The sequence below is a fragment of the Macadamia integrifolia genome, chromosome 2, assembly GCF_013358625.1.
Source record: "Macadamia integrifolia cultivar HAES 741 chromosome 2, SCU_Mint_v3, whole genome shotgun sequence".
NCBI classification, from domain to species: Eukaryota; Viridiplantae; Streptophyta; class Magnoliopsida; order Proteales; family Proteaceae; genus Macadamia; species Macadamia integrifolia.
In genome coordinates this window covers 42,677,195-42,704,719 of record NC_056558.1, presented here as the reverse complement: position 1 = coordinate 42,704,719, position 27,525 = coordinate 42,677,195, and the positions used below count along the sequence as shown (strand labels likewise).

General features: G+C 38.9%; 1 protein-coding gene and 1 pseudogene across 1 annotated transcript; one reads left to right on the top strand and one right to left on the bottom strand.

The window, feature by feature from the left end:
* The first annotated feature begins 4,587 nt into the window (after positions 1-4,587).
* Positions 4,588-9,293, top strand: LOC122065773 (annotated as a pseudogene).
* A 4,434-nt stretch (positions 9,294-13,727) lies between these two features.
* LOC122092286 (pentatricopeptide repeat-containing protein At2g18940, chloroplastic) lies at positions 13,728-16,781 on the bottom strand. The gene has a single exon (XM_042662613.1). It carries the CDS (start codon positions 16,594-16,596, stop codon positions 14,050-14,052), a length of 2,547 nt encoding a protein of 848 aa, XP_042518547.1. The 5' UTR covers positions 16,597-16,781; the 3' UTR covers positions 13,728-14,049.
* Positions 16,782-27,525: the final 10,744 nt, after the last annotated feature.

Here is a 27,525-nt window from a genome sequence, read left to right as displayed (position 1 = left end):
TTGGTAATAAAAGGTCTTGAGCTCTCCACACATTTAATCCCCTTCCAACGAGAGTAAGGAGCTTAAAGGGAATTTTTCACATCATTAAGCCTATTAAGGGAGGCCATCCTTGGCAGCTAGTTATCCGGGAAAAATCCTGACAAGTTTAAATCCGCTAGTTATCCTTTTTGGGCCTAAGCCTATCCTTTGGAAAGCCTATTATGGCCTACCCATATCCCATTACCAAGGTACCCTTCACATACTTAATCCTACTAGCCTCTGGGGTCTGATTAGAAGACATTTTTTGTACCAGAGCCTGATATTTCCAATGTTGGGGAAAAACACTTTTCCATTTCAAAATTCAATAACAAGAAGATAGCAAAGCTCCAACTTCAAAAAAAAAACAAAAAAAAAAAAAAAACACAAACAAAGAGAAAAAGAAAGCAGATTGTCGATTAAAAAAAAAAAAAAAAAGAGTAAAAGAAAGGAGCAAAGCTCTAATCCAAAGCAATCCAATACCCTAGGCAGGGGCAAGAGAGAAAATTGCTCACAAAAATTGAAGAAAAAGAAAGAAGGCAATAAAGGCAAAAATTACAAGATTCTAGTTAGACCCTGGGGGCATATTTGAGCTTTTACCCTCATTTGGAACCAAGTCCTAAGCCCCATTATAACCCAGCAAGTCCTCCTAGACTAAATGTGGTGAGATTTTCTCTGATAACTTCGAGCTCATCCAGTTATGATGGAACTTAATTATCAAGGCTTTATAACCAATATATCATCCGTGGCAAGAACTACGTCTGACCTGATTCCTGATTTACTCAGGATACGTAGGTAGCTCGAGAAGTCAATTTCAAGCTCGGTCCATCACCTCAATCACCATATTACCTTGTTTTGTTTGGACTTCATATGAATGTCCTTTCTTGGCTTCCTATTTTAAAGGCGATTTGATCATTGCTACTTTTATCATCAAGAGATGGCCTGCTTAGACTCGAACTCTTTCTCCCATCTCTTATTCCGACGGATTCCCAAGAGTTTCACCACTTAGTCCTTTCTTCTAAGCCTCCTTAGTTGGCGTGATTTCTCTAGTGAGCTCGTCATTCCATGTAATAGCTCCCCACTCTACACTTGGTAGAACCATTGGGTCTGCATCCTTTTCATATTGTTTGATTGTCTTACTACTTGTTTCTTAGAGCTTGTGCCACAGACATGATGTTTTGGGTATTTTAAGGAGCCGCCCCTCAAGTCTTGAGAAGCAGCTAAGAAAGTTACTACTATCCCCGCTCATAAAATGTGGGCAACATCAGAAAGGTGCACTCACAGGAAAAAGAAGGGATCAACATGTTGTGGATGTTTACCATGAGATAAAGATTTGGTTGGAGCAACCGAAAGCCATTACAATTGAAGACATCAGACTATATTGCCATAAGTTGCAGATACATCCAAGTAATGCATATTTAGGCCAGATTTATTTGAGTTTAGGCCGAGCAAACTGGAGATGTCACAGTCTGGGGCAACAATCATTGATGGGTTACCTCCCTTGTTTTAGCTTCGTTCTCATGGTGAATTTTGTTTCAGCAAAATCCTTCTTTGTCATTTTCTAATGTAAACACTTCTCACTCCTTTTTATAGTAGTGGTCATTTACACTCTCTTACGTGAGCATAGTGTTAGGATTTGCATGACTAATCCTTTGTCTAATCAATCAGGTTGATGTTTGTTTAAATTTAATTGCAATACCATTACATCTCATGATTAAAATGTTGAACATTTAAGATTTTTAGGTATTTAACCTCAAATGCACCAGCTCATGAGGATTGGTAGCAATGGTTCTTTACACCATGGCTAAATCTATTTCAAGTCTAGTTATTTATGGTGCAAATTGGGCCTAGCGGTAATTTACACCAATGTTAGCTCCATTTCAAGTCCGGTTATTTACACCAAAGATTAGGCCTGGTGGTTATTTACACCAATGTCAACTCCATTTCAAGTCCGGTTATTTATACCAAAGATTGGTTCAGATGGTTCTTTACACCATGGCTAATTCCATTTCAGGTCCGGTTATTTACACTGAAGATTGGTTCGGATGGCTCTTTACACCATTACCAATTCCATTTCAAGTTCGGTTATTTACACCGAAGANGTCTGACGGTTATTTACACTAATGTCAATCTCACCTCATAGTCCGGTTATTTAAGCCGAAGGTTGGGCCTGACGGTTATTTACACCAATGTCAGCTCCATTTCAAGTCCGGTTATTTACACCGAAGATCGGTTCAATGGTTCTTTACACCATTGCCAACTCCATTTCAAGTCCGGTTATTTATACCGAAGATTGGTTCAATGGTTCTTTACACCATGGCCAATTCCATTTCAAGTCCGGTTATTTACACCGAAGATCGGTTCAATGGTTCTTTGCACCATGGCCAATCCCATTTCAAGTCTAGTTATTTACACCAAGGTCAAACCTAGTTTCTCTTGTGTTTGACCATTCATTTACACCATTGCCTCATATTTGCACTTATGGTCTGTTTGGTTCTTTATACCAATGATAGCTGATTGCATCTACACTTCTTTTATCATACTTGCATTCATAGTCTGCTTGGTTCTTTATACCAATATTGGCTAATTATGTTTACACCATTTTTCCATACTTACATTCGCAATCCGTTTAGTTATTTACACCTAACGGTCGATTGAATTTACAATCTTTTCCATACTCGCATTCAAGTCTACTTGGTTCTTTATACCCATGTTGGCTAATTGCATTTACACCTTTGTCTCATTTTTTACATTCATGGTGTGTTTGGTTATTTATACCTGACAGCCAATTGCATTTGTACTCTTTCATACCTGCATATTGACCGACTACGGTAGGTTTTATATCACGGTAGCACCCACACACTACTTGATTTCGCATGTGTTATCGATCGACATTTCCTATCTTTGGCCTTATCTCTCACTTTGCATTTGCATTTGCACCTCCGCCATCCTTGAGCCGGATGTCGGCAGTACATTGCTCTTGGTGACAAAATGGTGTGTTCTTTTCTTTGCCTTTCAACCGTTACACAGGTCTCGGTCAAAGAGGGGCAATCTGTAGACACCGAATTTTGTCACCCCCCGGCAATGATGACAATATGAAGGATTACATGTTGGATATTTTAGACTTGGAGAATTTTCAAACTTGGAGTTAAAAATGACCATTTTTTCCTATAAACTTTCAAGAGAAAATGTTTTCAAAAATTAGAATTTGATGTTGTGGATTATTGTTGTTTGTCCCCTCAAGTCGGACATTACACTTTGATGCGAGAACTGTGCGAATCGACGTCCGATTCTCTCTTTCATTATATGATCCGGGTCCCTACTTTATGCATATTTTTGTAAAGGTTCTCGATTGAGACTGCAATCATGTCTCACATCATTGGATAGTGCTCGGACTGAGCTTTCTAACGACATATTACACGTCGAATTCCGACAAACGGTTTGAAAGATATGACCCCCGAAAGTTGACTCCAAAGTTCGGTATCAGATTCCATTCCGGGCAATCAAAGGGTGCCACGTGGCGCCCAAACCCCTTTGTCCAAAAGCAAGCCTTTTGGGACAATTCTCTCTAGTTTTTTAGTCCCACATCGGAAATTTGAGAGAATTGTCCCAAGTCCCAAGGCTATAAGAATAGCCCTTCCCCTCTTCCAAGAAAGGGGAGGAGAAAAATTGAAAAAAATGATTTGGGAGAAGGAATATGGTTTTTGCTAATTCCCTCTAAAATCAAACATTCTCCAAGTTTAAAAGTTTAATACATTAATCCTTCCTTGAGCCGAGAGACTTAGCCCGGTTCGGTTCGATTTTGGTCTTGAAGCACAAGGGTTATCTCCCCTTGTTTCTTGATTAAAGCCGGTTTAAGGTATTTTTCTTTTCTATTAGAACTAGTTTATCTAATTTAATAGATTAATTTCTAATTTATTAATATTTGATTTGTTTAGATTAATTATGTTTAATTAGTCTCAATTTGGTTTAATGCGGTTTATCAGATGTAAATTGATTTATTCCGGTCCGATTAAAAATATTCAGGTTTAATTGATTCTTTTAGCTTAGTTAAGTTTAATTGTGTTTTTTTTACATGTTTACCTTTATTTGGTTTAGTTTTTAAGTTACTTTTGTTCTTTTAATCTGGACCCTCGGATCAGAATTTTTCATATAACCTAATCTTCCTTTTCTTCTTCTTTTCTTTTCTTTTCTTCTTCTTCTTCTTCTCTTCTTTTCTTTTTTCTCCTGCAGCAGCAACCGAGCCCCTCTTCTTCTTCTTCTTCTTCTTCTTCTTCTTCTTTTTCTTTCTCTTTTCCTTCCCTGCTGCTGCAACACCCAACCGGCAGCAACCGAACACTCAACTTCCCCTTCTTTTCTTCTTCTTCTTCTTCTTCTTCTTTTTCTTTCTCTTTTCCTTCCCTGCTACTGTAACTGGCAGCAACTTCTCCTTCTTTTCTTCTTCTTCTTCTTCTTTTTCTTTCTTTTTTCCTTCCCTGCTGCTGCAACCGAACCGCAGCCGTACCTAACCCTCTCCACTCCCTTCTTCTTCCTCTTCTATTCCTCCTAACCGAACTCAAATCTCCCATCTTCATGGCCACCACTGCTGCTCCTCTTCCAAGTTATGCTTTTGAGATCAGAGACGATCCAGACGACAAAGAGGATTTCGCGGACAGCAAATGTGCTTTCGTAATGGTAGCTCTCTGTCCTTGCCTCGTCATGGTTATTATCCCCCTCATCGTCTTGTCGATCGTTCTCATAGTGAGGTTCATATATTCTGTCACACACCTCTGCACAGTCTCTCAAGTCTGTTTTACAAGAAGCATTGCAAGTTTGAGTTCCATTGTTTTAGATTCTAGGTTTCAAGGTTTCAGAGGCAGATCCAAGAACCGAGGAAGACATTGACAATTATGCAATTGGTCATGTCTCTGTTCCCTTCTCCCTTCGTGTACACTGTTATCCTTGTTGTCTTTTTGATAGCTCAAGCGGTGAAGTCACATTTCGTTGGCTACACTTCTCTCTGCTGCCTCCTCACTCTAGTCTGCAACAAATAATGCCAGTTTGAATCATTCCGGGGTTTCAAATGGGAAAATAGAAACAGTTGAAGAAATGGAACAAACTTGGTTTGATGATGATGAAAGCAACAATGAGAGTGGTGAAAGTGTTTGCAAGGTGATTGAAGGTCTATTCGCATCAGATCAAAACAACGAAGCGGTTCTTGATCAAAGTGGGATCGATCTCCACCAGACTTACAGACCAATGCAGTTCTCCTCCTCTTCTGTTCTTCCCTGCCCTTCCTTGCTGCTAAGGCCGAAACCCCATCTCCTTCTCTATCTCTTTTTTATTTTATTTTCTTTTTCTTGTGTTCATTTTCTTTTGTTTATTCATTTCATTTTTTATTTATTTATTTATTTTTGTAATTCAAATTGTAATATGCTCCCAACCCCTATCATTGTGTGACATTTCTCCCATTTCACTTTTGCCTTTGCCGTGTTTTAATTAATTCGCCGTGTTTCAATTAACATTTTTAGGGGATTCCATATGGAGTCCTAGGGTCACTCTAATCCAGCCCCTTAGGATCGAGGGCTGAAACCGATTGGGTTTTGCTCATTATTTTTTAATCATATGATAACCATGGGGTTTCACTAATTTCTATTAAGTTAGGGTTTTGAATCAGCAAATGAATATATGGGACGTAGTTTAGGGCGTGTTTAGTTTAGGACGGGCGTGGCTGGCCCCTCAAACCGGCTCGTAGCATTAGGTGCGTATTGGGGATTTGGGTTTTCCTACTATCTCCTATCTTCTGTACTCCAACATTCACTTGCATTAGTGTAGTATTAATTTAGATTAATTAAAGTAACTTAGTTAATGTAATTAGTCATTTCAACTGTTGTTTATTTAATTGTGGTTTGTTAATTTAGCTTTTTAAATCATTGCATTTGATTTCTTCATTCAATTCAATTTATTAAACTTGTGTAATTACCAATCTTTTTCCCTCTAGGGGTTTGTTTATTTTAATCAATCAACTAATTAGTTATTTAATGTAGGATAATTAACTAGATTAATTAGTTAAAAGATTCTCTTCTCATTAGATTAACTAGGGTTTTGAAAAATGTTTAACTCATCTTAGGATTAGCTTAAAGTAGACATAATTAATCCAATTAGGTTTCATAATTAATTTAATTAAACCTTAGGTTTAGTTTAATCCTCCTATACTAGATTAGGTAGATTAGAAAAAATGCATTCATTTAATGTAATTAGCCCATTTAACTTTTCTAATTTAATTAGGCCCCATTTAATTTAAAAATATTTTTACCAATTAGATTAAGTAGGATTGCAATAATTTATTTCACAAATTACTAAGGATTAGGATTAACCATTTTAACTGATTCAATTTAGGATTTCATAAATTCATTAATCATCCATCTAGGTTAGGCTCAATTAATCGAATTAGTTTAATTTAGGGTTTCATAAGTTGCTAAACTAATCCTAGGTTTAGGCTTATTTCATTAGCTTAATCTAAGACTCATAATACATTAATTAAATCATTTAGGCTTATTTAATTAGTGTAATCATTTCATTATTTGCATCATAACCTAGCTAGCATAATTTCGACATTTGGTTTAGGGTTTTCACATGTCATGCTTAGATACATAGTTTAGGGTTTTCAGTGACCTAGATTTAGGACTAGTTAGTAGGGTACAAACAAACTTCGGTCAAACAAAAAGAGACCGGCCTTCGGGTCGGGCAAACTGGGTGCCTAACACCTTCCCAGTCTGTCACTTGACACTTGCCCAGAATCTTGGTGCAAACTAACCTTATCCATCAGAGTCATTAGTCTCTCTCCCTTGATTGGGGGAGACATTTATGGTCCTAGACCCTTTTCTAGGTGGCGACTCCCTTTTACCCATAGCGTGTATCCCCCCTTGGCATTTGACGACCAGGGGATACTATCTCATCTCATTAGGGTTGAACCCTAGAGCGTGTGTACACGCGCTACGTGCAGTATCGCGATCCCGCGGCGGGGGGCGGAGGTCCATGGTTCCTACAAGTTCCTAGTTCAAAAAAATTAAGAAGAGAAAAAAAAATGCTATGGAATTGATTGAAATGCTGAAATATGGTGCTGCTGTTGGATAAAGTCTATGGGCTACCAATTTATAATGCCTCCCATTCCTGACCCCCAAAAGAAATCATGGACCTAAATTTGTTCAATGGCCTAACTTGACTTTTGTCTAAATCTATTATTCACATTTGTGCTGCTCTTCAGCTATCTTCAGTTGATCTTTTCTTTTTTATTACCCCCTCTTCCCATTGTATCTTTTGCTCTTATTGTCCTACTAACTCATCTTAGAAACCTGGGTGCTGTGAACTTTTTTAAACTTTCTTTTTTGTATTTCAAAATATATTTGGTACTGATATTATGGCATCCTGTTGCAATGCAGAGGAGCATTTGCTAAAAGGAGGCACCCGCTGGTGGACTTTACCGTGGTTACAGAAATACGAAGATGCCTCAAGGATGTGGTTGACTTCCAGGGTGACTTGTTGAATTTTGGAAAAGATGGCATTCCCTTGATGAACAGATTGAGGCTGACCCCTATACTTGGTGATGATGATACAATTACTATGTTATTAGCATCCAATTCTTCACAGAACCAAATCTTGATTTGGGTCCACTACCTGGATCTTCAGGAAAAGAATCAACAAGATCATCTGATCAGATTAATTCTGATCTTTCCTCTTACAGGCATGTTCCAGCTGGACAGAGAATTGTTCCTCGTGATTTTTGTGGGATATTTCAGCTGAGTGATGAGGTCTTGTGTCAAAAAAATACTTTCACGGCTAACACCAAGGGATATTGCTTATGTTGGTTCTGTGTGCAAGCGGCTATACTATTTGATAAAGAGTGAGAATCTGTGGAGAATGGTTTGCCAAAATGCATGAGGCAGTGAAACCACTCGTGTGTTGGAGATGGTACCTGGGGCTAAAAGATTAGGATGGGCCGATTAGCCACGGAACTAACCACATTTGAAGCTGTTGCATGGAGAAAGTTGACTGTTGGAGGTTCTCTAGAGCCCTCTCGCTGCAATTTCAGTGTCTATGCTGTTGGGAATCAGATTGTTCTCTTTGGGGGAGAGGGGGTCAACATGTAGCCAATGAATGACACATTTGTGCTGGACTTGAATTCTCCTAATCCGGAGTGGCGATATGTCAAAGTGAGCTCCCCACCCCTTGGCAGATGGGGTCACACACTTTCTTGTGTGAATGGATCTCATTTAGTTGTGTTTGGAGGCTGTGGAAGGCAGGGTTTGCTCAATGATGTTTTTGTATTAGATTTGGATGCACAAGATCCTGCTTGGCATGAAATCACGGATCAAAATCCTCTGTTTTTCTCATCCCTGTTTTTCCTTGTTTTGCTACCTACAGAATACGACACGTGGACAACAGAAGATCCAACGGTCAAGGTTGGATGAGGATTATTACATCTGGTGCGTTGGATCCTCTGTTGTCCACGTGTCGTATTCTGTAGGTAGCAAAACAAGGAAAAACAGGGATGAGAAAAACAGAGGATTATTTTCCTGAAATCACTGGTATGACCCCACCACTCCCAAGATCATGGCACAGTTCATGCACCCTTGATGGCACCAAGTTGGTAGTATCTAGAGGTTGTGCAGATTCTGGGGTACTTTTCAGTGACACGTTCTTGCTGGATCTGTCAATGGAGAAGCCTGTGTGGAGGGAGATTCCGGTAGCATGGACTCCTCCATCTAGATTGGGTCGTACACTCAGTCTATAGTGGACGGAAGATATTGATGTTTAGTGGTCTGGCAAAGGGCGGGCCACTTCGGTTCCGTTCGAGTGATGTCTTCACGATGGATCTTAGTGAGGAAAAGCCATGTTGGAGATGTGTAACTGGGAATGGAATAACAGGTGTTGGAAATCCTGATGGTATAGCTCCACCCCCTGGCTTGATCATGTGGCTGTGAGCCTCCATGGTGGTAGGTTCTTGATCTTTGTGGGTCTGTGGCTGGTCTTCATTCTGCTTCCCGGCTCTATCTCTTGGATCTGACTGATGAGGAGCCAACCTGGAGGATATTAAATGTACCAGGATGACCTCCAAGGTTTGCTTGGGGACACAATACTTGCATTGTTAGAGGAACGAGGGTTGTAGTTCTTGGAGGACAAAATGGTGAGGAGTGGATGCTGAGTGAGCTTCATGAGCTATCACTGGCAAGTTATGTCGTGTGATACATGAGAAGTATACGGTAAGTTTCATACACATTGAATGCTTGACTGTTCAATGGGTAGAAAGAATTTCTTCATCTGTGAGAAAATGGAAGAACATTTCAGTAGCAAACAGAAGGGTTCTTTGTTGGTTGATTGTTTCTAACTTCTTAATTAGTGAGTCCACTGGAACTGACTAATATTTCTCTTTAGGACACTTCTTTTCATGATTGTCTGCATTGCAATTTTTCTCATACCAGGCTCTCTTCGAGAATGCATGTTTATAGGATGAAAAAGCTGAGATTGAATGTATCAAGAAGAAATATGAAGGTTACTGGAAAAGGTACGGGTGCACTTTCACGTCTGATGGGTGGACTGACAAGAGAGGAAGACACTTGATTAATTTCCTCATCAATTGTCCATTGCGGACTTATTTTATGGGCTCTGTAGATGTATCTAGTGAGTCTCAATATGCAGACATGTTATTTCAGCTACTTGATAGCAAAAATTGAAGAAATTGGGGAGGACAATATGGTACAAGTAGTAACAGACAATGCAGCTAATTATGTTGCAGCTGATAGAATGTTGATGAAAAAACGGAGGAAACTTTATTGGACTCCTTGTGCAGCTCATTATTTGGACCTCATGTTAGAGGATATTGACAAGTTGAAAGCTTATAAAACAAAAATAAAGAGGCAAAAACAATGACAAATTTTATCTACAGACATTACAAACTTGTTGATGCTTTGAGGAAAAAAAAAAACAAATGGGATAGATCTGGTGAGGTCTGGAGTTACAAGATTTGCTACCTCATTCTTGACACTACAAAGTTTGTACAAGCACAAGAATGCCTTGAAGCAATTATTTGTATCTAATGATTGTAATAGTTCCAAGTTATCCAAGAGAGAGGCAGGTAAGAGAGTACTTGTGACAATACTTGCATAAACATTCTGGAACCGTGTACTAGATTGCTTAAGAGCATCCCAACCAATTTTAGTTATTTTGAGGTTAGCAGATGGTGATGAGAGCCTTGCATTGCCTGAAGTTCATTTGGTAATAGAAATAGCAAAAAAATGGATAAAAGTAAATTTTGCCAACAAAGAACTGTCATGGAAGAAGATGGTAGCAATTATTGATGACCGTTGGGAGATCCAAATGGATCGTCCTTTATATGTTGCTAGGAAATGTTTTGACTACATCAATGATGAGAGACTCCCTTTTGAAGAATCGTGTAAAATACAAGATGCATTCATGGCACTTATTGAAAGAATTGTGCCTGACTTAGCTATGCAAGATAAGATCATACGTAAGTCTCAAATGTACAGAAAATGTGAAGGTAGCTTTTCAAGGATTTTGGCTGTTAAACAAAGGACAGCTGGTGAAGGGGCATTCGATCCTTGTAAGTACTAAGTAATTTTTTTTTTTTTAATGAGTATTTATTATTTAACAATATGTGTATCTAATTTTTTCCTTATATATAGTCTCTTGGTGGGAAACACATGGATCTTCAGCCCCTACACTTCAACAATATGCAGTACGCATATTAGGCCTTTGTTGCTCTGCTTCAAGTTGTGAGCGCAATTAGAGCACATTTGATTTTGTAAGTATTTTTTAAATATTAGTTTGCAATTATACTTTTTATATCTATTTGTTGACTTAAATAAAGAAGTATTTATGGATTCAGATTCACACCAAGAAGAGGAATATACTAGAACATCAGCGCTTGAATGATCTAGTCTATATCCAATATAATCGTTGGCTTCATTCAAGGTTCCAAGAAAGAAGGGAAAAGGGCAGCAATTATGATCCATTAATTCTTGATGAAATGAATTGAAGTAGTAAATGGATAACAAGGGAGTAAGAAGATGGAGATTTAGTCCATCTTGGAGACGATCTCACATGGGGATATTTTGATAGAGTAGTTGGTACATCTACATCGGTTGGGGGTCGTAATTTACCTAGGAGAGTTCAAGGATCAACAAGTGCAGCCAATATTTGCTACATATGTCGTGGTAGGAGGAGGGCCACTGTTGAGGAATCATCAGATGATGAAGATGAAGAAGAGGTCCACGACGTTGTGCGTGATGATGAAGATATTAATAAAGACTTTGGTGATAGGCCAACTGATTCTATGGGTCAGCTCCAACAGAAGGGAGATGAAGTAGATGTTGATTTGTTAGTTTAATTGTGGTTGAACAAGAACAAAGTTTAGCTTGATGTTTTATTTTGTTGTTTTAAAATTTATACTTTAAAGCTTACTAAAGTTTAGCATTTTGGTTTATTTTTATGTTTTTCAATTTCCATTAGGTGTTTTTAATTCTCCCCAGGTAGGATTGGAACCCATGGCCTATCACCTATCATGGCTCATAAATACCAAGGAACAAGGTTTCTCTTGTTGCTTAGTGTCTTAGTGTCACTAACTTATACGTATTGACTGACAGGGGTTTAAACATTGTAATATCATGGACTCATGGTCTATGATAGACGTTGTGGATCTCGTTTTGGGCATCATAGAGGTAAGTATATCTAACTATATACTTAAATAGTTAAATATTATATTCTTTATAATATTTCATTAGGAATTATATGTTATTATGCCTTTTGTTTTATTTATAGCTTTGTTTTTTTTATGAATAATTTGATCATTTTTTGTTGTGTTTTTCTCATGTTAGAAAATATATATCACTTTGCAATTTGCATTGATATGAATTTCATGTTGAATGTTAATTCTTGTCGCTTGATGTTGCTTAAAGTGTGTAGTGTGTACTTTTTTTCCCATGATGTTGCTTAAATTAGTGCTTCTTGTATTTTGATATAGCTTAAAGGCTTAATTTTTTATAAGCAATTTAAAATTAAGTATATCATTGTTATACATTTATACTAGATATAATAAATATATTAAAAAAAATAGTAGCATCTTTTTTAGCGCCTTATTCTCCTTAAGGCAGGCGCCTTCTCGCCTAAGCACTTAGACAACCCTCAACGCCTTGGTCCGCCTTGGCGCCATGACAACTATTCTCTATACAAGTTGGCTTCTTATTTAGAGAAGGCTTAATATTATTTTTAAGCAACCCTAATTTGCACATCTTAGAAATATAAGGAGCACTGCAATGTCTTATTCTACCATGCCATAAATCATAAGAGTCAAAAAAGTAAATAGAAGAAAACTTGACATTTCATTAATAATTTCAAATACACTTAATACAAATAAACCATCACTCAAATATCCTTTGCCCACAAATACATCACCTCCAAGATAAAGCAACTCTCAAATCGATTACGGTGCACTTTAATAATCAATTCCAATAGGTATGCCCGAAGGTAATACTTAGAAACTTAAAGTAAATAGTGGACATACGTAGAAACCGGAAAACAAAGCACTAGAGAACAAAAAACTTAGGACAATCCTATAGTATATCAGTGCGTATTCCGTACAAAGTTCATATACATTAGGATTTTTTGTAATCCATAAACAGAACTAGTGTTCTCTATTTATAAAGGGTATACGTGTATAGGTGTGACTCTATGCATGTGAAGGGTACATGTACTGAAACGTACAAGTGCATGTATATTGACAGTTGGGTTCATACAAGTACATATACCAATGTGTCCCTTAGGACAAAGTGTGGAGCCAAAAGTTACAACTAGTAAAAAGTAGGTTCTTTGAACCGACCCACACCCGACTTCAACCTTAGCGATGGCCCGGCTCAACCTGGCACTCACGGGATTCAAAAGCACCCAGGAAACTCTCACACACACCTGACAAGGGGAGAATTTCTCTCCAAAGGGCTTGCACCCTTAAATTACAATCCTATATGCTCAAGTTCCCTTTCATCTCAAACCAATGTGGGAAAAAACTTTGTGAATTGTCTTAGCTCATTCACAAATCCACAAGTGTTAAAGCTAAATTCAAAAAGACACTTTTGGAAAAACAATTTTGAACACTTTTGAAAAGACTATATTGACCTTATTTTGAAACTTAATTTCCAACAAGTGGGTCCATGTGAAAGATGAGCTCACACCCTTCTCCTTGCTAAAATTTTAGGATTCCCTTTAATCACTCTGAAACTTTCGACAAGCTTTTAAACCACACGTTCTTACCACAATTACCTGCTATTGCCCATTACGTTCGGTCCATAGATTTGAAACTTGGGTGAGCCCAACTACCACCTACTATCTACACTATTGGAAATAACTTGTAGCATTTTACAACTAGAGGTTTGCCTAAGCTGTAAACTCTTAAGAAACTTTCCATAGAGAAATGGTAGTTGATTGCTGATTTTACCTCCTAGGGCCGGCTTGGTTAATCAAGATAACTGCTTTGATATTCTCTACCACCATAACTCTCACTTATGGTCTTTCTATGCTAAAACACATGCAGGTTGAAATGTTGGAGCCAGATAAAAAAATGATTTGATTCTGCTATTGTTATGGCGTCACTGCAAGGAAGGAAACGCAGACCTATTGATGGATACACAATATTGAAAAGAGTACACCTCCTCGAGGTCTAAAGAACTTCCAACTGCAAATATGACATTAATTGTTGGACAATCATGTAGGCCATATAGCCTTCCCATTCTGAAAACATCTCTGCTTTTAGTTTAATAACCATAACAATGTTCACTAGGCATTGAATCCCTTCGATTCATGCAATGGAGTCATTAGGTTTTTGAATAATCCTGTAATTGACAGCTTAAAAAAAGCTGATTCATACAATCAGTAGGAAATGACCGATAACACAACCTGTAAGCTGAATTACATACATGTCTAGATAGATCTGCACTTCAATTCCTGAATAATGAAATATATATGTCTTGTTGGACCAAATGTAGCCTAGGACTCCAAGTTCTCGTGAACACGAGCAGCAAGTCTCTGTAAAGTCTGATCATCAAAGGAATGATCCCTCTCTCTAATTTTTGAAACAAACTCCATGGCTTCTTTGTATTTATTTGACTTACAATAACCATCAACTATAATCTTGTAGGTTAGCTCATTAGGTCTGCAATCGTGCTGTATCATATAGCTGATCACATCTTCTATTTCTGCAAACATTCCTTGTCCTGCATAGCCTGACACGAAAGTATTGTAAGTAACAATGCAGGGCCGAATTCCACAACTTGACATATCTGCAAAAGTTCTAAGAGCTTCCTGCATGAGGCCTTTCCGGCAAAACCCTTTGATCACCGTATTATATGAAACAAGATCTGGTTTGCTACCAGCTTTCTTCAGTCCATTGAGAATTTCTTCTGCTTTCCAACACTCCCCACCTCTTGCATACATATCCATTAAGTTATTATAGGTGACAAGATCTGGTTGCAGACCGCTTCGACGGATCAAGTGCAGCATTTCATGGGCCTGGTCATACATCCTGTTTTTGGCATAAATTGAAAGCATAGTGTTAAAAAGAACCAAATCAGGTTTGTACCCGTTCCTTTGCAACTCTTCAAATGCTTTCTCCATTCCGACCAGTGACCTACACTTGAAGTTTGCAAGAACGAGGGTCCTTAAAAGTATCCAACTTGGAAATATTCGGCCATCATATATTTCTTTCTCAATTGCCTGTATGCCACGGAGATGCCCTGCCTTTGCATAGCAATGGAGCATCAATGAGTAAGAGGTTTCACTAGGCTTGAAACCTTTGTTCTTCATGTCGAGGATGATAGACTCTGCAGAATTCCAGTCACCTCTCCGAGCCAAAGCATTAAGAAGTGCATTATAGGTTGTGACACATGGGGTAAACCCTAATTTGATCATCTCATTGTACATCTTTGATGCATCGATTCCTGCATCACACCGACCATAAGCACTTATCAATGTGTTGAATGTATCACGGTCTGGCTCAAAACCACAATTCTTCATCTCTCTAAACACCCGGTTCACATACTTCTGCATTCCCTTATTACCACACATGGCCAGCATTGTGTTCCATGTAACCCGATTCAGGACACACCCATTCGATTTCATATCCCAAAGTATCTCCACCATTTCCTCTGATCGTGACTTCTTTCCAAGCATCCCTAGGATAGCATTATATGTGCAAATGTTGGGAACACAACCTGAATCTTTCATCTGTTTGAACAAACTCAAAGCCTTATCCTCTTTCCCGGCTTTACCATAGGCATTGATAAGTGTAGTGTAAGTTACAGCATTTGGCATAATTCCCCTACTGGACATTGTGTCTATGACAGCAGCTCCTTCTTCATAGAGTCCCGCCCTTAGATATGCAACCACAAGCTCATTGTAAGTCACCGAATCAGGAGGGCAGTTGTTTTGCTCCATTTCCTTCAAAATGCTCAATGCCTCTGAATAATTCCCTGCCTTACCAAACACATGCAGCAAAGCATTGTAGGTAACAGTTCCTGGTACATAACCCTGCGACTTTAGGCCGTCAAAGAACTTTGATGCTTTGTCCAATAACCCTTCTCTCCCACAAGCGGATATGACAGTGCTACAAGTGAACTCATCGAATTCAAGTCCTTTGCTTTTCATGTTATCCAAAAGGTCTAAAATCTTACTCCAAGAGCGACCCATCTTTCCATACACATCAAGCATGACATTGTAGGTGACCAAAGTTAGAGGGAGGCCCTTCTCCTTCATTTGCTCAAACAGGATAATTGCCTTCTGAAACTTGCCCGTTCGAGCATAGGCATGAAGTATAGTAGTGTAGGCTCTGACATCAAGTGAGTATTCCCCCACAGGAATTACATCGAACAGCTTCGATGCAATAGCATGTTGAGACTCCCTACCAAGAACCCGAACCATGATTTCTATTGCTTCATTGTCTAATTTAGTGTTTTGATCGCTTGAATTCGAAACAAACCATTCAAACAACAAAAGGGCTTTCTCCCAATTGCCGGAAAGCTCCAACCCTTTCAAAAGGCCAATAAGATCGAACTCACGCAATTCACACTTGATAGAATCGAAGAAATCAGTCAATCCCGATAAGGGGCGTTGGATGATAGAGTTGAGAATTAACTTACCCTTTACAGAGAGGAACTCGAGTGCAGTATCAGCCACACGACCCGTTGTGGCTTCTTTCTTATCAAACTGAGGGACTGAAACTGAAATGGGTTTCTTGAGATGGGTCTTTTTTTGTTGTTGTTTGGAATCAGACGAGAGGTGTAAAGAAGGGACTTTGGTGGTGGTGGTGGTATTCCGGGAAGCGTTGGGCGTTTTGTGTTTTAAGGTAGCGGTTGGAGATGAAGAGAGAATGAGGAGATGTTGGAGGAGAGAGTCAAGTGGGAAGGAGGCAGGAGGAGTGGGTGATTTAGGTGGGAGAGGAAGAATTGTTGGATTGAATTTCAAATTGGGAGCCGTTTGTCCTGCTCGAGTCGTTGGGCTGGGGAAGGGAGGCCTATTTGGGAACAAGGTTCCTTCCATTGAGCACAGAGGGAGCGAGAGTGGGAGAGGAAGAGGATTTTTACGTTACGTTACGTTCAGAGAGAGAGAGAGAGAGAGAGAGAGAGAGAGAAGTAAATCTAATCACGCATGGTTGGTCTTTATTCATTCAGTATTCTCGGATGGGTATGATGCCATTTCTGACCCTCGTAACGCCTGCTAAAATAATACTCTGAATCACAAACAAGCTAGAAGTTAAAAAATGTCCCTGGTCCGATTTTTATTCATTACATTGCAAGGTCGTGTTTCTGCCAATGCGTGGTCTAGAGACTCTAGACTTCAAGGGAGGCATAAATATACGGAGTCTCAAGTTCAGTGCAGTTGGTGAATTGTGGTGTGTAAAAATCCTATGCTTACTAAGAGATCTCAACTTCGAACAAAATGTACAGAGTCTCTACCCCACCGTCTATCTCAAAATGAAGGGTGCAAGTGTATCCATAATCCATATCATATAGGGATACCACACACATCACTAGTGAAAACCTAAATGTAGTACAAATGAAGGGTGCAAATGTATCCATACTCCATATGTTACACCCTTGCCCTAATCTGGTCTAATTTGAAACTGTTGTGACAGGCCTTGGATCGAAGATCGAAAGTACGATAGGATTTTGGCTCGCGGCTACGTATTGCCGAAGGGGTAGAGATGATCCCACATGTTCGTGCATTGCGTGCTTATCTAATTGAAGGGGATTCATAAATACAACTCATGTAAGAGGAGGGGGGACACTTCATTCTTCTTCTGGGGGTTTTTTTTTTTTGTTGCTCTATTTCTTTCTCTAACTCTAATTTTAGGTTTATGTTTTAAACACTTTTGTAAGTTCTTTTTATTCAATTAATGCAAGCACTTTTGTTTTTGATTCAGTCTTTTATTTTTATTGTTTAAGCAATTGAAATTGTAATTTTCAAGTTCTAGTTCTAGGCTTAGTTCTAGGTGATAAGAACAAGCTATGGAGCATGTCTTTCAAGTTCGATTTTTTTTTTTTTTTTCAGATTTGTTTTCTCTGGTACTAGAAATTTTAGATTTGGTTTATTCCAGATCTAGTTTTTAGTGCTAGTAGTATCTCAAATCGATCAAGTTTTCAGTTCAAGGGTTGAAGTTCAAGTAAGTAGGCTCCTTCAGTAGTATTCACACCCCCTCTCATTCCCTCTTCTGACTACCCTTTCTTTCTTAATTTAAGATTTTAATTTCAGTCATTACGTTATTGCTTTCCCTTTCCCCCAAGGTTCATGTCTAGTGTATGTGTTGGCTTTGCCCCTATTAGCCATAGAACCATCATTTTATTATTTTTTATTTTAATTGTCTCCATTTCCCTAAAGTCAAGTAGAGTAACCCTTGTAAGAGTGACTCTCTGGTCAAGTAGGGAAGCTCATATTATGATGCATCCCTCGGGCTAAGTAGAGAAACCAACTTATGAGTCTCTCTCTAGCTTTATCCCCTTTCTTTTACTTTATTTTATTTCAGCATTTTTTTTCCTTCATTGTTTTTTAATTGCGTGGGGTGTTTATTTTCAGTTATTTATTTATTTAATTTTAATTACGTGGCTTGCGTATTTAAATTCTTAAATGACGAATGGTTAGGATGTTATTTTAGATACATATGTTTAGGACGGTAGTTAGAATTAGATCACAACCATTAATCGGTTCACTTTCTTATTATTAAAAAAAGAAAAAAAAATAAAGTGCTGCTCTCCTTGTGTTCGCCCCGTAGCTACACTGATCTGTACGGTTGCGGTTGCATTTTAAAATCTCAAATAATGCCACTTCTGCAGTACGATGTGATAATTGCCAAAGGTCAAAATTAGTCCGGTATGGCCGATGGTAATTTCATTCTCATGATTTCCATGAGGGGATTATCAGGGGTTTGCTGGGTGACCAATTATCACATTTCAGAACCGGCAAACTCCTAATCACGATTAGGGTTTGTATTGTTGGGTGACCAATGTACGATTTTTAGGACCAAGGATACTTCTTAATGCATCGCAGTAGCATGAACCCGACTTAGTTATATGCTAGGTGGTTAAAATAAAATTGATTGCATCATTTTTGCATCAAGGTTTATTTGTCCATGCTTGCATGAACCCCATGCCTCACTGAGCTAGTTGGAGCTCACACCACATGCTTGTTGATTTTTAGATGATGATTCAGGTATCGTTGTGCCTTTGATAAGTGACACTTCCTCCTCCTTGGCTGAGTATGGCGGTGATTGGTAGACACCAGAGCTTGAGAAACACGATCCCAAATTGTACTTGTGATACTCGTGCATATGCTGCATCTTGAGCTAAGAGTGATGCTTCCAACATCATTTAGTGTCATATTTTTTATGATGATAATATGTGGGATATTATATGTATATCCTGATGACTTCTTTGTGAAGGATAAAACATGGTTATGTAATATATCTAACCTAAGCTTTTTTCCCCAACTAATTTAAGTTAAGTTGTGTATATATACTCTAATTTCCACTACATTGATTTTAGTTGGTTCAGTTTTGCTATGGTTGTGACGGTTAAGGTATTGCTATCAGAGATCTTGGTAGAGACATAGGACAACGTCCTAATCACACCACTGGTATTGGCAGGAGATGGGTGTGACCTAGGCATGGGGCACGCCCTATCATTATAGAAGTAATAGAGCAACTTAGAAAATGCTGTGATATGGTCCCTACGATATTGTTAGAATCATTTCGGAGATTTGAAGTAGATGAAGTTCAATCAGAAGTTCGGTACATATCATTACATGTGATGCCCCGTTATATTCCAATTATGATCGATGGAAAGGCTACAACTGGTAAGTTCATTGATTGTTAATCAGCTGCAAATCTCCAATTATTAGGACACACGAGAAAATCTTGAATTCAAGACTGTCACCATTTGGGAAGAATATTTGTAAAGAAAGACCTATGAAGGCATAAGATGGAACTAATATTGGTGGCCATAAAGCAATTTCATGATGAGGACTCCTGTTTCCAACTATGTCAGATTGATGGGACTAACCCACACGTCATTTTATTTGCCCTCCCATATCATGCAACAGTATCAGCTGCAACAAGGGGCAAAGTACTAGAAAAGAGAGAGAGAGAGAGAGAGAGAGAGAGAGAGAGAGAGAGAGAGAAGAGAAATCTATGGCCGTTGACTCTTGCATCCACCATCGGCTCTCTGATCACCATTAACATTGGGGAAGTTCATGTAATCCTCTACAAATACTGATAAATCCTCAGACGACCTTGAAGCCAACATGAGCTAAAGGTCCAACACCTGTTGCTCAAGTGTCACCACCGTCACCTAAAGGTCTGTTACCTCCCTTCTCTTCATGACCAACTCTTAATCCTGAAAGTACAAGAAGAGAGAGATTAGCATCATGATTACAAAATGTAAGAAGGGTTGGCATACTGATCATAGACTCATGCTGAATAACGCTATAAGCACTATCTGTCGAATCTTAGCAATACTCCTATAATCTGTGGTAAGGTCTACATAATCCGGCATCCATGTCCCCTCAATCGCTATCGCAAACTCCTCCTCCGGGTTATCCTGGGGATGATGCATGGTGGGAGGAGGACACAGGACATAGCTGCTCTCTGCCTTAGGCCACTATCTTGCCACCTTTTCTCCTAGGTACCATGCTGCCCCACCCGGACCTCTAAACAACACTCTCTATAAAGTCAGTGCTAGATCCTTGTCTTGATAGCAGCAACAGGGAAGTCCAACCTTGTAAAAGGACTTTAGACAACCTACAAGAAGCTAAAGATAAGCATTGGTAACATCATTTGTGAAAAGAAAAAAACAAGATTAAGAAGGGAAGAGAAGAGGAGTACCTCAGTAGCTCTCGACCTTGATTTTAGGTTGACCACTCTCAACTTACTCATCTCTCTCCTCATGGTAGCAAGGAAGAACCCACGGTCTGGGTCCTTGTGTTAGGGATTCTACTCCATACAATCATATGAACAACCTATAGTATTTAGAATATAATAATCATAAAAGAGATAAACCATGGGTGTAGTCTCTAAACCAAGATCAATGATTTTTGAGATCTTAGAACACACAAACATATAGATTTGCTCCATCTATGATAATCAATGGGAATAGAGGAATACTTGTGTGTAACTTTAGACTCCCCATGAGAATTGATCACGAACCTCGGTCCCATGTGGTTAAAGATTACTCCCATGAAGATGACAATGAAGAACTACGCCAGTGGAGTCCCTCTATTGAGATCTTCTGCAACCTCTTTCTAGGGTTTCCTCTCTTTCTGTGCACTTGCTCTTGTGAGAAAACAGTGCTCCCAAAATCAATAAGGCGTTAAGTAATGGTTGTAGCGACCATCAGTATTATATTTATAATAGAATCCCTAAAACACTATTTCGCTCCAATAATAGAAAGAATTAGGAGTTTCCTAATCAGAGTGGGTCTACAATTGCTTGGGCCCAATGGATCAATCGGTATCAATTAAGCCCACATAAAAGTCCTAACACCTTGAGCCATGGGCATAAGAACCCTAAGTGCTATGTACACACAAGGTTGTGGAACACCACAACAAGTGTAGAGATTGAATTCAAGAATGAAAAGGGACATAGAATGAGATGGAGACTTACCTGAAGGACGTATGTGGCCCCATAGAAACTACGATCACCGAAAGCCAATTGGTCCATCATATGCAAATAGTATTCATATATTTGACCCACTAGTTGTATGTATGGACCGCATCCAAGTCCGCTAAGAGCCAAACCATGTGAATATTGATCTTATCTCGAGCATTGTTGAACAAGCAATGCCCCATAGTGTAAAGGAGAAAGCACCTGAGAAGACGTGATCAAGCAAGTTCAAGTCATGGCCGATGTAGACTCCCTGCCACGCATGATGAATAGTAAATAAATGCATCGAAAAGTCAGAAGCAGCGAGCCTGTCAAATCGTAAGCATCAGATAAGGTGAGAGTAGTAGGTAGTCTAAGAGGGTTGCTATCAAAAGGAACTCTCGTCAAGGCATAGAAGCAAAGCAGAGTGATGGTGAGCTCGCCTGTCAAGGCATAGAAGAAAAGCAGAGTGATGGTGAGCTCGCCTATAGGGAGGTGGACTGTGTGGGTATTGGGCCACTATCTCTCGACCATTGCCTAGAGGAGGTCAATATCCAGTCTTTTAACATCCAGACGATTGAGGCTCTCTAATACAATTGTCTGCACTTTCCTCTTCAAAGGAAGGCATAGCTCCACATATCACTCTCCCACCTTGCTGGGGTAGTCGTACTTGTAGTAATACGGGTTGGGATGCTCCTGGAAAAGGTAAAAGAAAAGGTCATTATCCAAAAAATAAAATAAAATCAATCATGCCAAAATTCGAAATCATATATATAATTCAAAAACTTCAAAAATCATGTATAAATTATAAGATTCAAAAATTCAAAAAAACAAAAAAGCATGTATATAATTAAAAAAAAAAGTACAAGAATCATGTATATAATCCAAAAAAAAACAAAATCAGTCAAGTGAAAAAATCAACTAAATCATGTCAAAAATTTAAAAATCATGTATATGATTCAAATAATTCAAAAATCATGTATATAATAAAAAATAATCCAAAATTTATTCGTGATTTAATCATGGTTCAATTCTATTAAGAATTCTATCATGGCTCAATTCAATTCTAATCAATCATGGTTCAATTCAATAAAAGGATTCAATTAATCAAAATATAATTCAAGCAAAAATTCAATCATGGTTCAACGGATTCAGTCGTTGAATCAAAAATCTCAAACAGAAGTCATGGTCTAAGTAAAAAAATTCAAAATTCAAACAAGACATTTTTACTTACCTAATTATCTCACGCAAAGTTGCAGATGTGGTCACATGTCCCTCTCAGAAGAAAACCCATATTTAGACGGATAGGATCTCAAAACAAATACTGGCAAATGATCGCATTCCCCTTTCTCTAGGAATTGAATAAAGTACAAAATAGTACATTTAGGTACCTAAAATAGTACGTTTGAATCTCAAGAAGCTAAAATGAGAGATTCCCATACTCTTAGTCAATCCCTGCCTGAGTTAAAAGTAATGATGGAAGACTCTGATAGGTATAGGCATCTTCCTTAACCATTTCAATCGTAAAATGAGAGCTTGAGACCTCGCATACAAATCTACTGGCCTGTCCTCTGCCGACCTGGGCTGGACCAGCCTAGTCAACCACCCTAACACTTGATGGTAGTCTTAATCGCCCTAAGTCCTCATCTATAACGCCCCGACTCCATTAACATTGCACAATGTTTTCCTCTTTGGCCCATGGGCCTCAAGGATTTAAAACCCATTGTGCCATATTAAGGAAGCTATAGGCTATTAACTAGTTCAGAAATCTCTCCTAGACGATGTGGGACTAAAGTTTACACACTCTCACTGATCTTCCAAACCCCCTAGTACTTATCGTATTCTTGGTGGGGATACCTCACCGATCTCCCAAGCAGGTCTGGTACTTGCCGTATTCTTAGGCATCACAACTTCCCCCCTTTCGGCACAATGTTCCCGCTGTGGCCCCCACACGTTGTCGGGGTCTGCTCTGATATCAATTGTAACATCCCGGCCCCATTAACATTGCACAATATTGTCCTCTTTGGTCCATGGGCCTCAAGGCTTTAAAATGCAAAGTGCCATGTTAAGGAGGCTAGAGGTTATTAACTAGTTCATGAATCTCTTCTAGGCGATGTGGGACTAAAGTTTGCACATCCTCACTGATCTCCCAAACCCCTTGACACTTGTCGTATTCTTGGTGGGGACACCTCACTGATCTTCTAGGCGGGTCTGGTATTTGCTGTATTCTTGGGCGTCACGTCATCTGTCCTCTATCTTCCATGATGACGTAAAAAATTCAAGAAGAAATTATGAAAATGAAGGAAAAGGAGATTTAACACATGAGCTCTGTGGGTTAAGGAATAAAAAAAATATAAGGGACCAACCCTCTTTATAAAAATCGGCCCCAACACCTCGTGGAATGGTTTTTGCAGGCCCGTGGGTAATTAGTCAATTTAAAACATATATATGATAATAATAATAAAAAAAATGTACACACACATATATATATTTATATATGATGTGAACATAAATTTTTTGGCAGATGATATATATTACATATTTTTACATATGAACATATGATAGGTATTATACATATTATATACATTTGACCTATATATATATTATATGCACCTAGGATGTATGTTATATATGTTTGATAATACCCCCAGTAGGCTAGAGTTTCAAAAAAGCCATTGTATGGCCTAGAGCATAGGTCTAAAATGACCAAAACCCTTGGATGGCCCAAATTTCAAAATCCATTCCATAGCTCAGAACACTGGTCTAAAATGGGAAAAATATCCCTGGATGGCCCAAAATTTCAAAAATTCATTGCATGGCACAGGCTATAGGTCTAAAATTACCAAAATACCTCTGGATGGCCCAAAATTTCAAAAATTCATTACATAGCACAGGGTATAAGTTTAAAATGACCAAAATACCCCTAGTTGGCCTATGGTTAAAAAATTCCCTTGCTTAAGTTGAAAGATGCCCTAGATGGCCAAATTTACCACTATTAAAGTCTAAGATGCCCTACTTGGCCCAAGTTTAAAAAATTCCCTTGTTTAGGTTAGGTGATGCCCTAGGTGGCCAATGACCAATTTACCCCTGGTAAGGTTGAAAAATACCCAAGATGACCGATAACAAATTTTTGGTCAAAGGAGTGTTTGACCAAAAACACTCCTTTGCTCAAGTTATGAGTTGCCTCATATAGCCACAATAACTAAAGCAGTCAAGGAATATTGTCTACTAACACTTTGCAAGAGCCGTAAACTAAGATCCATTGAATGTCTCCCCTTAATGACTGCCAGCTTGGGTAAGACCTTAATCTCCTATTCATCTCCATTAGGTAGGGTCATATTAATTTCTTGCTTTGACGAAGGTTAATCACTAGATTTCATCAATTAATTTGGTTCTCATTATTGCTTGATTTCTTAAAATTTTAGTACCCACGTTCTCACATAGCACCTCTGCCATCCTTGAGCAAGGAGACGGCGTACATGCTTTGGGTGACAAAATTGGTAGTTCTTTCCTTTACCCTTCAGCTATGGCATAAGCCTCAGCCAAAGAGGGGCATTCTGTAGACACCAAATTTTGTCACCCCCTAGCAATAATGATTTACAGGATGTGGTTGATTGGAGGAGATTGTGGCCTTTATAAATGACTTGGACTCAACTTAAAATCCAGTCCCAAAACCCTAATCTAGACCTAAAAACAATAATTTAGCCAGAAGCTCTAATCAGATTGAAAATCCTTATCCAGTCTGGGATCAGTACACAGCTAGACCATGCCCGATTTTGTGGTACTTGATATTAACACATTATAGATTGAATAATCAAATCTAAGTACTCTCTGACAGTGTGGGCATGACATAAAAAGGATTACTAGAAATCCCTTGGGTGCAATAGGCAAGAGCACCTTTCTTGTGAGTCCTAGCTAATTTTTAGCCAAACGACACTCGACACTTGTATCCATTGATAGTACTTAGAAAGAGGATTTCGACGGTGTTGCAAGAAAATTGGACCACTGTATCTCCTAGAATCACACCCAAAGGCTCTATAAAGGATAAGATTAACATCTTTTTTGCTCGAGAATCATGTAAGGGAACATTCATAGGCCCACGAGCATGTGATATGACCTTTTTACCCCTCCTTTTGTGCGGGACTACTAGCTGTGTACAAACCACACCCATGGGCCTACGAAAAAATATGCCATTTTTGCGAACTCGCGAGAGTTTAACTTTTTTTGCATGACTCCCTATAAGAAAAGGCACTATTTCACCATTTCCAATGAACCAACTCACATTTTCACCCCCTTCCCCTCTTGCAACTACTAAGGAGTGTCCAAGTGAAAAAAAATGCCTTTAGCCTTCCTGTTTAGTTCTTTTTGAATCTAATCCTCTCCCAATCCAACACTTAGCCAAAATACCTAATAATCTTGTTGCCTAGATTTGCATGCCAAAACCTAAAAATCCAACCCAAAAATCCAGAAAAATCACCTAATCCATAGAAGCCTTTCCATATTGTCAAAAAATCCCTGAAACTCCAAATTCTCTATTCTCTGAAGATTCCCTTAGATTACCCTAGAATCTCGAAACTCTATTGAAATTCCCTAAAATACCCTAGAGCTGTGAAGGGTCACAAGAGGGCCAAAATCTCGAAAGAAGGAAATCAGACAGCCAAATCAACCTCTAATCGTGTCATTGCTCATCGCCTTACTTCTTTTTGTCTAGAAGTGATCCAAGCGGGTTCAAGTGCTTGAAGAGCGTGTCTACCGAAACAAATACGATTGCTCAATAGATATTCCTTCATATTCTTATCTTGTTTTTACAGTCTATTCTTTTTGTGTTAATTGATGGGAATTTGTATTCCATCTCCACTGTAGAACCGACATGAGAGTTTTCAAATCTGCTCCCGCGAATGAAACGATTCAATAATATTATAGGTATACATCTATTTAATTATTTAATTAATAGTAAACTGAATTGTAGGGTTTGAAATTTGATATGTCATGTAGGAATTTGTGGATCTTTCTGAGCTAGGGGACACCAACCAAAGTTCATATTGGAAACAATAGGTGCCCACCCCTTTTGACCCAAGATAAGGGTCGAGAATAGATATTATCTCTCAACTTAGTTGGCAAAATGTAAATTATTAATTCACATGTAGTAGTGTAAATAGTAGCATATAAATAATATAGCCAAACATGCGGTTTAGGAATAATTAGGGGAGAATATTCGTTCTTTAAGAATATAGTAGGAAGATCGGTTCAACAGGGTGGAATGGGTGTCTAACATCTTCCTAGTTCCATAACTTGACACTTACCCCTATCTCTAGACCAGACCAATTTTTGGGCCCTCCCAATATGGATCGAACCCACCCATCAGGTCTCAGGTCCTAACCCTAGGTGGCAACTCCATGTTTCCTAAACCCAATATTGGACCGTTATTAACCTATTCCTTTTAGAAACCCTTGGGGGAAGATAAAGCCTTTCCGAATTAGGCCCCTAAGTGTCTCCGAGCAGGGATGTGACAATGTGGGGCCCATAGACATGCCCAAAGGAGGGGCCAAGGATTCAAAACCTACGAATGTTACCGTCATACTGACCTGGAAGCTAGGTCAAGCTCGACCCCTCACCTACTTGTGAAGTGCCTCCATTGTCGCCTAGATATCTGCATTTCCCTACCCTTCGCGGATAGCTCCAAGTTATAAAGGCACAAGAGAAAGAAGTTAATACTAAAATCACCAGTTGTAAGAGAAGATTAATAGGGCGAAGGCATACATGATCTCAGACACTTTCCGAGTAACGATATAGACATTGGCCCAGGCTATGGAGTATCTATTGAAGCTAGGCGTACACCTCAGTGGAGACCTAAGGGAGATTTGTTAGTTGCAAGAAACTTGGAGAAGAGAAGGGGAAGTAAAGGCATGGAAAGATTTTTTACACAATCGTAGGGAAGCAAAACACCCAGCTTTGCGTTATGATCCATTGATCACTCTAACATCCTCGAAGCAGATGGGTTGTGAGCGTCGATATACGTCTACCCTGGGAATCCTGGAAGCAGCATCGGGGCCATGTTATGGATAGGCCTATCCGAGTATAAGATAGAGCTGGCTATGGAGGCCCTACTTGAGAAGGGGAGCCCGCACAAGAGGGACAACTAGGCATAAACAGTACATCAATAAGTGCAAACAAATGGTTAAAGGCAACAACAATAATCAAAAGAATACAAAATGTTTTCAGAAGAATGGGTTTTACCTATGGACCCATGGGAGTCAGAGGGACACAGATAGTCTCCCTATCCATTAAAGACCGATTGTAATACCCTGCTTCTTAAACTCGGTCTGATTTCGCGGTTG